The following is a 14317-nucleotide window of genomic DNA, read 5'->3' on the forward strand; positions in this document are numbered from 1 at the left end:
CCTTCAAGTGCAAAAAGTAATCAGGATTTTGCAAAAGAGCTTGTTGTGCGAAAAAGTGTCAACAGTGCATTTCCAGCATTAGAAACTCTCCCATGTACGTAGTTCCTTACTATGTTAGCAATCTGTTCTACTTTAATTGTTTGGGAACACAATAATCCTGGAAGCTGGAAATGTAAAGACCTCACTATATTTCAACAGGACTAAAATATGAGAAAGTTTTTCTAGAAGTGATCAAGAATACAGTAAACCTCTGCCATTTCTCCGAGACAAAATATGCACATCAATAAGCTCATTTGACTATTTTAAAATGAAATATGGCTTATTTTTGTACAGCTTTTCATTGTATTTAATGTCAGAATTTAAAGCCTTCGTGTGTGCTTTTCTACAGTCAGTCATCAAGCTCTTGTGCCACCTGGGCTGCAAAACACATCTGTATACATTTACCTGCCTTGAGCCCATGCGAAAGAATGGAAAATAATCAAATTAAAATTACGTTTTAACCTGAGCTCTTGTAAGCTTTCAAATCAAACATGAACTAATACATAACCATTTGTTGTGTATAATCTTCAACAGAACTGTCCTTTTTATTTCCCTAGTTCCTCCTGACTGTGCCTTTAAATGCAACTACCATGTGATCTGCAGCCCAAACACACCTTTTTGCATGGTAGCCATCTGTGAAAATTTGTTTGGATGAGAAAGCAACTTTAAGCAAATGGAGGAGTGGGTGGGTAGGAAGGGAAACAAATCTATATGGCCCCCAACAAAAAAAACCCAATATGTATTTTCACTTTGCCCTAAGAGAAATGAGTGGTAAGGTCAAATGCTGTTATGTGAACCCCCTTTCTTTGGTTGTCTTCATTTGTGCCCCAGTAATTAAAATTCACAAGTGGTGGGGGTGGAGAAACAGTCTATTACCAGTAAGAAAACTGTTCCCTGATTTTAACCGCAGGCAGACATTAAAAGCACTAGCAGTGAAGCAGGACTCTTAAATTATATACCTAAACACCCACACATTATTGGACCCAGAAGTTCAACTATAACCCGACCTTGTTTTGAAATATGACCTGCTCACCGATATTTGGCTGTGAATTATACTGCTGTCAACTATGCCTTAAAAACAAATGGCTGACCTTTTGCAAAGTTACTTGGCATGTAACTCTACACAGAAAGAGGGCCAAGAGGAAAATAATTCAGTACCATTCAATGGTTCTTAAGCTGTGTGATTAGAACTTTAAGAGTTCTTGGTGAAGTTAAAGATGCAAGAGTACGAGCCGCTCTTGCAGAAGAGTGGTTAGCACAACATGCTCAAAGGACATACACACACACTCACTATATATATATTTGTAAAATAATAAACTTTTGTAGGAGTCCTATTTAGAAGTTCATTAACAGGATCCACGAAGGGGCCACAGGGCCATGTGCACTACCCTCTCCAACCTTCCTACTCTGAGCATCAAGATCTGATGAGGGAGATTGAAAGCACATTCAGCTGAGCAGGCTTACAGTCCTCCATATGACTGAGAACCCTGATCACACAGGGCTCCTGTTTTTAAGGATTGTAACATAACACAGCACATATGGAAACAGTCACTCTGGAAAGGTAGGGTGGAAAAGTTCTAACAGACACAAGGAAGGAAGGAAACCCACTTCTTGAAGAAACCAAAACTGGTGACCTCCTGTGTTTATCGTCTGCGCAACACTGTTGGTGTATAAATAGCACAAACATGTTTCTGCATATTCTTAATTTTCCAAGGCAAGGTGATGTAACAGGTCAAATGGGAATAACCTTCAGCCACAAAGAGGATCAGCTGATTTTTCAGAAAGTCCAGCCCTCTGGGCGTCATGTCTTCCTCAGCCATCCTTTTGACATTTTGTACATCTTCTTCATGCTGTAAGTCACAGATTTTTTTATTCCTTTAAAAGAAAGAAAAGAAAAAATGAATTACAGTGGGCCCCTTACATGGGGAGACATTGCTTCTCCCTGGCTATGACAGAGTGCAAGGGTTCTCAAGGGCTGAGGAGGTATGCTAACATGGCTCAAGTTATTGGAGGGCTCATCTGCTCTTACATTCTGGCTGCTGTTTTAAATCACAATTTATTGGCTTTATCAGTTTCTTGCATTATTTATGTTAGTAAATATGTCAGTGTATTTTTGTCAGCTACCTTAAACAGAAAGGCACAGCAGAATAACTTCACAATGCTTATTCCCCCCCTTAAATACTCTTTATTATTGCTCCCCATTAACTGTTTTAAGAATGTGTTGGCTGTTTTATAATGCTTTCCTTGTTTGTAAATTTTGGGCCTGTTTCCTGCCCTGGACTCCTTCGGGAAGAAGGTCAGGGTATAGATTAAATAAATAAATAAATAGCAATAACTAATAGACTGTTGAACAACAAATAAAACACTGAATAAATAAATAGCAAGAACTAACAAGTTAACTAATTTTAAAAGTAGGAAAAGGAAGCCAGACATTTAGAGCAGCTTCAGTAACTAGTGTTTTATACTTGGTTACCTGGTGAAGCATCTCACAACTTTATGGCCAGTTCTTAAATCAAGAGAATTTGACAATACAGTATACATCCCCCAATTAATCTATTTTAACTAGTCCCCAATGCATTTTTGAAGACTCTCCTTACTAAATCCTACTCTTTAAATGTCTCATGACTTGAGACTCCACAGAGGTAGGTGTGTTTGCTGTAATCTTTCTGCAAAGATGACCATCTTCAAGATTTCAGTCAGCAGTCTGCTGGTGCTGTGTAACTAAATACCACACATGCAAGTGCTTCCTTCTAGCGCTGCCATTTGTCACGTTGAAAACTTCCTGGTATTTTCACTCAGAGAAAATGGAACCACCCCCCAGGCTTTTTCAGGCTAGATCTGTTGTCTGATATAGCACCCTTTGCTTTCTATTTCTCACTCCCATACAGCCTGGAAAAACAGCTGCCACGTTTCATGGTTGACATCTGCACCTTGCAATATATGCTACATGCAAGCACTGCAGGATGTTTCGTTCACTCAGAATGAAGCAGACCAATATCTATCAAAATCTGTCACTCAGACAAGAAACAGCCATAAGCAATCAACATGGCAGGCAGACACGATGGCCTACATGGGAACATCCCTATGTAACTATGAGAATAAGGGGAGGACAACCACAGGTTATTTGCAATGAGCACTGCTCATGCTTCCTTTGAAAAATCTGAGCTCAGAACCTGACCATCTCACTCATTTTAGATCTGCATGCCCCAGATGGCAACAACACTTAATATGCTTCACCATCAAGGAGATACACAATGATATGCTCCGAGGTTTTTCACCAGAAGCAGAAAGGGAGGAAGTCAACTCTGAATTTCTTAATTTAGGATGACATTGCGTTCCTGAGAATTCACGAGCAATTTTTCATTAATAAGGATGGATCAAGACAGGCAGCTGAATCTGTCTCCAGCTAAGCTACACAATTTTTACAATATGTTTTAAGAACCTTAAGACCAAATTCTCGTGAACTTTTCTTCTACCTAGTCAATAGTGTTTTCTGATCGCACCTTTGAAAAAGGGTATAATGAAATGGGGTAGGAAGTAGTATTCCTGTTGTTCTTTAACACAACAGTCATTAGAGTTCACATTACAGTGGTACCTCGGGTTAAGTACTTAATTCGTTCTGGAGGTCTGCACTTAACCTGAAACTGTTCTTAACCTGAAGCACCACTTTAGCTAATGGGGCCTCCTGCTGCTACCGCGCCGCCGGAGCACGATTTCTGTTCTCATCCTGAAGCAAAGTTCTTAACCTGAAGCACTATTTCTGGGTTAGCGGAGTCTGTAACCTGAAGTGTCTGTAACCTGAAGCGTATGTAACCCGAGGTACCACTGTAATAGATAATGAGTAGTATCTAATGGGCGTCACCCCACCAATTGGAGGGATCCAGCAGCAGAATGGGGAGGGAGACCATTTTTGTCTATCCCTCCTACTCGCACCTGCTCCCATGTCCTCTGGAGAAGCAAAGGGACACCCATTGGTTAACACCCAATATGACAAGCTTTGTAGAATAAATATTTGGCTATATCATTAGTAACAATACTGTACTGTTGTTCTGCTGTAGTTGAAGAGATGGTGCCGCTAGAGTCCATGCTTAAATCCTACTGTTCTAATAGTGAATTCATTCTCTGTGGATCTTTATAGAGACAAAATGCTAACACCCACAAATAATAAGCAAGCTTAGGAGAACCAGAATGTTTGCAAAAGTATCAAAAATGTTTAAGGCACAAAACCTCAGAGGAACCCCAAAACTACCCAATGAGGATTTGGGCATACTGAGTAGGCATGGGAGACTGATAGACAGAAAAGGAGGGGGAAGTGAAGGCACGTCCTAGAAGAGGGCAGGTGCCACTTAAGCCAGATGGTAGTCTTAGACTCAGCGGTGAAGCAAGCCGATTGGGCGCCTGGGGCGGCACCCAGGGGCAGGGCCAGCCACGGCAGGATGCTCCGCAGGGCCTCCGGAGTCTGCCTGCCTCCTCCCACCCAGCTGCCCTACAGCTGGGGGAGGGGGAGGCAGTGGGCAGACCGTTTGGGCAGCGCAGAGCCTGTGTGCGCCAAAGCCACCGCGTCTCTCCCAGGAGAGAGGCGTGGCTCAGGCATGCTGTAGGCCCCATGCTGAGTGCCGCCCAGCATTTTGACAACCCCCTCGGTGGTGACACCCTGGGTGGCCAGGGTGCAGTGGAGGTGGGCTACCCCAAGCTACTGGAATTTTCTGGTCTTTAACTATCAGTCTAAATGGGGAGGGCTAATATCAGTGTTATTCCTATGCAGCAGTCTGAATGTAGCCTAGCATTGTTCAAAGCTTCAAAATCTGAATACTCAGGAATATCTAGAAGAGATATCAGTTGGAATTAAATAGCAATGCATGCCTTGGGAGAAAACTAAGCATCGCTAGATCATTACTGCAAATATAACAAAACATGGCTTTATTTTACACAAGGTTGCCAAATGCAATAACTATGTGTGTGTAACACACACACACACACACTCCTTAGAAGCAACTAAATATAAAACATTTCCAAAGCTTCTAAAAGTTCTAAAAGATCATAAGGCCAAGAGGAAAAATAAATCAATGGATGGTGCCACTTCTAATAGAAACCAGACCAGAAGTCTTGCCACAGATTTTAGAAAACACACAGGCCCCTTTTCTTGAAAAGCTAAATAGGGCATCTGACAGTAAACAAAAATATAGGGCTCAAACTAGTTTAAAACCACGCTGGCAGAAAAAGAGGAAGGGAAACATTACCAGTTGTTTAAAAAGTCCTTGTTGTGCTCCTTGCCAAATAATGTTTGCAAGCAGAGCACGGCAGCTACATAATGAGTGCCATCGAGGATCCAACTGCCTGCCATATGGCCTGTAGATATTTCAGGACTTAACAAGGGCTATGTTACCTGTGTTTCAGCATGTGATACAAAAATGTTTACAAAAATGCAGGCATCATATTGAAACAAGTAACCGTTGAGATTGCTGAATGTGAGTTGAGCAACAGCAAATGTTGACAACATAAAGCAAGTCCTCCCTAGATAACAACCATATAACTGCCAGGGAAGCAGAGAGAAGGAAAAGGGGAACATAAAAGGAAAATGCAAGTTGCTAATGCAACAACGTCTGGCTTTTGAATTCTGCCTCAAGCCTGCCATTAAAATTTGAATAAAGTCTGCGTGGGAAAGAGGAAAAAGGGCGTAGGAGATGGGTGGATAATACACGAATGATAAATAATACTCATACAAGTCTGTGCTAGTTCAAAGATTCATTAGGAGAATTACAGTTGTAACAGGAGAAGGATGGTTAAGTGGTTAAACCGGTATCTTTGTATACTGCTGAATATATGAAAAACACCCACACACAGCAACCCAGCTTAATTGTGCTTATGTTCTTAAGACATCTGCTGCACTGCGATCAACCATGCATTTCTGTGGGGAAGCCACAAACCTATCTATTAGTAAATTAGTGTGTGTTAAGAGCTGAAAGTCAAGGCGCCCAGGAATTCCCACCAATTAAACAGTTCTAAAACAGATGGTTAATGTGCCAGGATGCAGGTGTTAGCAACTGGCCTCTAGTGGCAAACATCTCATGTATTTATGAACCGTCAACTGTGCTGGAGTGAGGCCCTCACAGAGTACACTTTAACTCTTCAGAAGCCTGAAACAAAAGTTCCCTGATCTGCAGATTATGCAAAGGAGAAGAGAAAGAAGCCCAGTAGCTCCTTTGTTGCTTCACAGCTAAGTCAACAGGAGTAACAAAGTTAACTTCCCCAGGTGAGCTTCCTACACATTCATGAACAGCACTAGCATGTGGGATAATTGGATGGGGTGTGGGTGGGCAGACAAATAAAAATCCAGAACTGAACATACTGCAAGCCCATGACAAGGAGCCCATCACTGCAGGTATAATGTGTAATTTGGCCTTGAGATTTCTTTTCTTTTCTTTTTCTTTTTGCAATATCTCAGATGACAGATAGGGTAGAATTTATTTATTTTATCAGATTTATATACCACTCTTCATCAAAAGATCTCAGGGTACTTCACAAGATAAAAGATTGTAGAATGCATGTGAAAAGAATTAGTATCAATTGGGTGGGCTGAATCATTGAGAATTGCCCTGTAAGTGTGAACTGACTAAGGAGAGTTTGTGGTTAGGTGGCTGCAGCAGACTGAGCGCCTGTGATCGTAGGCAGAATCTGCATAGGGGCAGTCAGGGGTGGAGGAAGGGGGGTGCGGTGGGGGCGGGCTGCCTCGGGTGTCACCGCTGAGGGGGGTGACAAAATGCCGGGCGGCACTCACCATGAGGCCTGCAGCATACCCGAGCCACGCATTTCTCCTGGGAGTGACGCAGTGGCTTGGGCACCCACAGGCTCTGCGCTGCCCAAATGGCCCACCCGTTGCCTCCCCCCAGCTGTAGGGCGGCTGAGTGGGAGGAGACAGGCAGACCCCTCTGAGGCCCCATGGAGTGTCCTGCCCTGGCTCACGCCAGGCGCCCGATCGGCTTGCTCCACCACCGGGGGCAGTAAATCTTGATGGAGCCCCAGCAGGACAGCCTATCCTAGGGATTGAGGGGAGGGGCAGGGATGGGAAGAAAAGGGAGGATCAAATATAATATACAACGATATTTATATAAACTCTGGTGGATTTTCTAGTTGAGGAAGTGATCCTGTGGGGTTCGCTTCTCTATAGAACAGCGAGATGCATACAGCCATTGACATAATCACTTCAAAGGGTCTTGTGCAATATTTGGGAGGTTGCACTGCTTCCTGCTATTCCAAAGAGTTATGACTGATGTAGCAGACTGGACAAAATCTGGAGTGTAAGTCTTCTTCTTTGGCGATCACTTGTAGCCGTGTAAGACGGTTATGTATCAAAAATCAGGTCCATGAATTTTAATATTGTCATAATACTGCTAGTTCATTTAGATAGTTTGTTTTAACTATGCAATGCCCAGTTTAGTGACTCAGTAACTCAGAGAGCCTACATTTCAACAAGGAACTGCAGAAATATTTCTCAGAAGCCCAAGAGTACATAGCACAGATCTGTTAGCAGAGACAGCAATATGATGCTCACCAAAGTGATTAGAATGGCTGCTCTCAATGGCAGACAAGAACTTCCCATGCGGAGTGTTCTGTACACAGCAGATGCTGAGCATCTCCTGAACTCAACTGGAGTGCTGGTTCTTAAGGTACTTGAACCAACAGGCTCTCTCATTTCCAACCCTTAGATATGCAAGATCATTTTTATTAATTTCTGGAATAGAATTAGCCTTGCATGTTTATCTTCCTCAAAGATATGGTCCATCAGGAAAACCCAGCACCACATGCTCTTACCAGCTGTTAGGGTGGTTTTAGCACTCTGAATGAGGCTGGACGATCTTACAATTCCTGAAATGCCTGGAGAGAGAGGGAGCGAAAGAAAGAAAGAAAGAAAGAGGATAAACAAAAACAGATGTTATCCATGATACTCCTTTTTTTTTTTTAAGGTGGTGGTGGGGTTACAAGTCAAATATTTTTCCAGTAACACAGTTAACCCAGCATGACAGTATTACTTGCCAATTACCCCAACAAAAGCTGTTTATTTTTCTGTTATCAAGTAGATTCAAAAGCTCATTAAAATTATTTCATGCGATTTAACACATACATTTACATTAAAAAAAAACTTTTGAAGGCCGTTTCACAACACAGAGAAAAACTTGGATTTTGCAATCAAACCTAGCAGTTCGAAAGTACGTCAAAGTGCAAGTAGATAAATAGGTACCGCTCCGGCGGGAAGGTAAACGGCGTTTCCGTGAGCTGCTCTGGTTTGCCAGAAGTGGCTTAGTCATGCTGGCCACATGACCCGGAAGCTGTACACCAGCTCCCTCGGCCAATAAAGCGAGATGAGCGCCACAACCCCAGTGTCGGTCACGACTGGACCTAATGTTCAGGGGTCCCTTTACCTTTACATTTACCAATAAGAAGTCGCAGCCAATCACAGTTCTTTGATTATTCTCATGCAGCTACTGGGTAATTGTCATCAATGAGTATTGCTGGTATGAGGCACATCTTCACAAACACACATCTGTTGGATTCGCCATAAAATATGAAGAGGCCTCAAGTGCTGTTCATTAGCATTAAAATATTTTCCAGAAAACTGGATGCCACACCTTTGGGAATGAGCTACTTTCTACAAGTAGAGATCAATATAGTGCCCAAGACATGCATGGAGGTACTTTTGCAAGCAGCAACACACACTTTCCCCCCACTGTGAATATTTATGCATGCTACTGAGACCTGTGGGTATAGGGCAGTAAAGAAATTCAATAAATAATAATAAATAACAACAACAACAAAATACAGTGGTACCTCGGGTTAAGTACTTAATTCATTCCGGAGGTCCGTTCTTAACCTGAAACTGTTCTTAACCTGAAGCACCACTTTAGCTAATGGGGCCTCCTGCTGCTGCCGCGCTGCCGGAGCACAATTTCTGTTCTCATTCTGAAGCAAAGTTCTTAACCCGAGGTACTATTTCTGGGTTACCGGAGTCTGTAACCTGAAGCGTATGTAACCCGAGATACCACTGTAATACTTTGCCATATTTCAAGAATGGACCTCTTTAAAAGATCCAAGACACAAAGGACAGTGGGTGTACTCTAGCCAAAGTTTAAGCCCTTTTACCTAAGTTTCATTGCCTCCAAACTGGGGCTTCATATGCTTGAATTTTAATTGGATTGTGCCCCTTATTTTAAGTAACTGCACCTTATACAACACTGTTACGAAGCACTTGACATTTTTTTAACCTTATGAATATACTCTCAATAACTATCAAGGTATTGACTTTTGGGGGGCATTTTACAGATGAGGAAAACTGGGATTTTTTAAATCCATCAACCTCAAAGTCATTTAGGATGTCTATGACTCAGAAGGTACTCAAGGACAGATCCTGGGATAAAAGCACAACCCATCGTCTATTGGGCATAACTAATTCTTTGGCTCAGCTCTCAGGAACTGCATTTTGCTCAGAAGGGCACCAATTATTGGCTAAGACTCGAGGAACTGTGAAACTTAACACTGCACCCCAAAGGAGTTTGGGGCTGGTTTTTCCTGAGTAGTATCACACGACAAACCAAGCAAGGTGATTTTAAGCAGAATGGGGAGGGAGGGAAAAATCGCACCAGGAATGCCCAAACATTAGATCTCAAGCAGTAATTAGAATTTGTTCTACCTACCTACCTACCTACCTACCTACCTACCTACCTACCTACCTAAAAGAGTGATTGTTAAGCACTGACCCCAATAAAAAGCTACTACTATTATTCATCCATCAGTATGCTTACCCTGGTGTACCACTAATCCACAGTCAGGGTCATGGGCAACTTGCAATAAAATTTCTTCCACATCTCTGTTCTTTCCCGGAGGATCCATGAGAAAAGTTATTTGCTGCTGTAGGGTCCTGGGCAGAGCCATTAGCTGCGCAAATTGACCTTCTGGACTCTTATCTATCTAAAGAGAGAGAGAAATGAACGGACACGGGTTGTTGTTTTGAGCAACGCTGCAAAAGATTTTAATACCATGCTCTGTGGGCACATCCATAAATTGCAACACATATTGCCATTATAAGAGTGCAACCCTTCACACAGTATGAACAAGAAGAACCCTGCTAGATCAGCCCAATGGTCCAGCATCCTGTACTCACAGGGGCCAACCAGATGTCTGTGGGAAACCCACAAGCAAAGTTAAAGCACAAGAGCAGGTTTCCAGCAACTGGTGTTCAAAAACATACAGCCTCCCAACCATGGAGGCAGAGCATAGCCAGCATGGCAAGCAGCCATTTTGTGTTTGGTTTTTGGTTGCAGAATTAGGGTTGTAAAATGGTAGCTTTCTGCATTCAAGGCTCTCCTGCATAAGAGGGTGAAAAGTTCAAAGGAAGGTTAGAAGTTTAAGGGGATGTTTTGTTAAGGAAGGTCTGCACAGGAGGGTCAAAGGATCAGCATACAAACCTGACAATTAAGGGGAAATAGAATCTTAACTAGAAGGCTACTCTTCTGATTGGCTGCGAGGAGAATATGTCAAGATAGAAAGTTTATTGTGGAGTCAGAAACTTGGAGAGAAGAGCTGAAGAGCTGCAAGAGAAACTTGGGCTGAAACACTTTGAGAGCTGGAACGCTGGAAAGTTGGATACTGCAGGAGTAAGGAACCAGGAAAAGACCGTGAAGGGACTTTATAAGCTGAAGGGAGAGGTGCGATTCTCTAAGTACCGTATTTTTCGCTCTATAGGACGCACTTTTCCCCCTCCAAAAATTAAGGGGAAATGTGTGTGCATGCATCCTACGGAGCGAATGCAGGCTCCTTGCCTGCAATGATAGCAATGCGAAGCCTCCGAAGCGCAGAGGGAGCGCTCCCTCCACGCTCCGGAGGCTACGCGTTGCTTTCACTGAAGCCTGGAGAGCGAGAGGGGTCGGTGCGCACTGCCCCTCTCGCTTTCCAGGCTTCAGGGATAGCTGCCTGAAGCCTTTGGAGAGCAGCGGGAACTCGCACTGCGCTCCGAAGGCTTCGGGTTCCTTTTGCTGAAGCCGGGAGAACTAGACTCTCCTGGCTTCAGCAGAGAGGGAGAGCTGCGCAGCGCCCCTTCAGCTAAGCGGGAGGAGAAATGGAAGGGGCTCCGTTTCTCCTGCTGCTTCGCTGAAGGGGCGCTGAGCAGAGAGGGGGAGAATTTTTTTTTCTTGTTCTCCCCCTCTAAAACAAGGTGCGTCCTATGGTCGGGTGTGTCCTATAGAGCGAAAAATTCGGTATTTTCCCCAGCCACTCTGGGCGGCTTATAGTACATAAACAAAACACAGTAAAAAGTCAAACACTGAAAATTTTCTGATACAGGGCTGCCTTGTGTAGTTCTTTATTTCCTTGACATCTGATGGGAGGGTGTCCCACAGAAAGTTCCAGGGACGTCCAACCAGTAGATCGTGACCTACCGGTAGATCCCCAGCTGATCCTGGTAGATCGTGGGATCCTTATTAGAAAAAAAACCTCTCTGTGCAATCCTTCCCCCCAAAAGCTCAACAACTCTGGGCAATCCACCCACCCCACGCACGCTCCTCCTCCCTCCAATGACAATGGGTAGATCACTGCCATTTTTTTTATACTGGGAGTAGATCACAGTCTCTTGGGAGTTGGGTATGCCTGGAACATCCTGGCAGTAACTCACCAGTTTCAGGCAGGGTTATTTTCCAACCCTTCCCAGAGACGTCAGAGGTTAAACCAGGTCTTTCTACATGCAATAATGAGCTGGGCCCCTGATCTACAGCCCCTCCATCTATTTCACCTTTTGAGTACAATGCTACCACCTGGCTCTCAAGGCATCAAGTTCCAAACTGTCCTGTTTCTTGTACCTTCCGTGCTGAAAGGTAACAGCCTCCCGGCAGCCCTGTGTTAATTTACAGTGCAGACACCCAACCCCACCTTCACTTTTGCTACAGTTGAACAATCACAGTACAATGCAGTTTATTGGAGGAGTATTCCTGGCAAAACAGGCTACAAACTTTTCACCTTAACCAAGTTCTTCAAGAAATACATGAAAAGCATATACGACAACGAGCAACACAGCAACCAGATGAATAGCAGAAACACATTTTTATCACTTCAGGTCCATGGCTTACAGAAATTACATGACTGACACCTGAAGGGCTGTTAATAATGGTATGCTTGCACAAAAGAATCCAGAACTTATTGAATATGCAATATTCTGTTGTCTGTTTCACTACTATTTATCACATTAAAAAATGGGAGTTGAACTGGTGTGGGATATGCCTTTGGCACATTTGCTACTTATGCTGAACATGAGCTCATTCATGCAGTCCAACCAGGGAAAGGGAGAGGGAAGGACACATAGACACGCCATCATCAGCAGTTTTTGTTTAAAAAGCTTTTCATCATTAATAGCTTACCTCCAGCTTCCCCTGCTGGTGCTTGTACACCACTTGGGGGCAATCCTCTAATATGTTACTGTAGAGCTTCTGAAAATGCAACATATTAGGCTTCACTATGTTCATAACCTTTGACTTATCTTCTCCAATTATCATTCTGAAGTCACCTAAACCAAACCAAGACGGTCAACATACATACTATCAATGAAAATGCACACAATCTGATTAAGGGATGGTGTGACTTCTAACCATGTCTGCAAACTAATGCGTGGATAATTAGTGTTAGGGAAACCACTCCTGCAGATGTAATGCTAACCAAGTTTTTATCCAGAAGAGAAAAGTGTTTGGGGAGAAGGGCATGAGACGTCAGGCAGCTGCCAATCACCTAACCACAGGGAGGAAAGCTGACAATATTAAGAGTCAGTTACAAGACAACAGATATGTAAAGACGCTAAGCATAAAAGTTACAAAGCATTATCATATTCTGACAATAAAAGATAGCCCATTTTTTTCTTTGTAGGATAAAGCACTGTTATCTATATAGCAAATGCAATCAAAATATCCAAATGTACAGAGCTAGTGTAAACAGGGATGTTGGCACCCCATTAAAGAAAGAATGAATGTTTTGGTAACCAAAATGGAAAAATGGAGTGCAAGATATTCATCATTTAGTTAGCAATTTGTGGCCCATAGTGAGGAATGCACTTGACTGGTGTGATAATGGACAGAATGTCAGATCTGGATTAGGGAGAGTCCAACTTGGGACACTTGTTAGCAATGTTATCACAGGATTGTTGTAGGGAGAAAATGGGGTCACTCCTTGGAGGAACAACGTGATAAACATGAGATACGCTTAAGTGAAGAAAGTAATAAGAAGCACCTGCTAGGCAACACACTTGTTTGTGTCTGTCCACATTCAGGGGACCACCCCCATTTGTAGTTTTTGTAGCTTGTCACACAAGGGACTCCCACTTATGTGTTACTAAGCACAGGATCATACAGATTCACTTTGACCAGTTCCTATTTCTCTTGAAATAGAGACGCTGACAGACACAACTATTTCCACTAGACTTCAAAACTGGGCCTCCATTTGACTTCTGAGCATACTGCCCTTCCAGTTGCTGCAATGCCGCTACCCAGTTCTCTCAAAAAAGGGACTGTGAAACTGCCTCTGCATGGAGCACTCATGTAGCACATTATGTGCCCAATGGAGGCCAGAGGATCATGCACTCACTCCTCTGCCTCAGGAGGAGGATAATTGCCCAGCTAAATTTTTGCTTTTCTTTCCCGTGGCAAGAACTGCTCTTCTCTCTCCATTATGCAATCTGTAGAGCAGTGGCGTAGCGTGGGGGGTGCAGGGGCAGCCGGCCGCACCGGGCGCAACATCTGGGGGGCGCGCTCGCACTCACAGCTCTCTGCCCCTACCTGGCTCACTCTCTCTCTCTCACTGCAGTGCTGGCTGTGCGAATCCGATCCGAGCCGCCGGGTCGTCGCCCACTGTGGAGGGGGTGGGTGCCAGGCGTGAGGTGCGGAGAGAGAGCGAGGGACTATCTGGGGGAGGGACAGTGTAGCGGCCGCCCAGCGCAGTGCTGAGCGCGGGAGAGAACCACACCAGACCAGACCAGGCAGCAGCAAGAAGAAGCTGGCAGCGCAGCGGCAGCAGGTTAGGGGTTAGGGGGCGCAAATTACTTGCCTTCCCCTGGGTTAAGGGGGCGCAAATTACTTGCCTTGCCCCGGGTGCTGACAACCCACGCTACACCGCTGCTGTAGAAGTGTCAGAAATGGTACCTGCCAACAGGCACAGCAAGGGAAGTACAGCCTCAAACACATTCTTGTTCCACACTAGTTTAACGTCCCACTAAAAATTTTAAGTAAGGTCCAAATTTTAACCAATGTCT

At 43.9% G+C, this 14317-nt stretch overlaps 1 protein-coding gene across 7 annotated transcripts in view; it reads right to left on the reverse strand.

The window, feature by feature from the left end:
* Nucleotides 1-306: 306 nt before the first annotated feature.
* The window catches only part of TAMM41 (TAM41 mitochondrial translocator assembly and maintenance homolog), a 138350-nt gene continuing 124339 nt past the window's right edge, over nt 307-14317 (reverse strand). For 4 of the 7 annotated variants that reach the window (XM_083726861.1, XM_083726863.1, XM_083726862.1 and 1 more), the window contains 4 exons: nt 12441-12586; nt 9837-10002; nt 7852-7914; nt 1667-1914 (listed from right to left, as the gene is read on the reverse strand). In XM_083726861.1, the coding sequence (XP_083582987.1) occupies nt 1841-1914; nt 7852-7914; nt 9837-10002; nt 12441-12586 (449 nt within the window). In that variant the 3' untranslated portion in view covers nt 1667-1840. Of the gene's footprint in view, nt 1915-7851; nt 7915-9836; nt 10003-12440; nt 12587-14317 lie in introns of all 7 variants that reach the window. The other 3 variants (XR_014561215.1, XR_014561216.1, XM_083726860.1) reach the window with 2 other exon arrangements.

Source organism: Podarcis gaigeae (genome assembly GCF_964106915.1).
Source record: "Podarcis gaigeae genome assembly, chromosome: 2".
Taxonomy (NCBI): Eukaryota; Metazoa; Chordata; class Lepidosauria; order Squamata; family Lacertidae; genus Podarcis; species Podarcis gaigeae.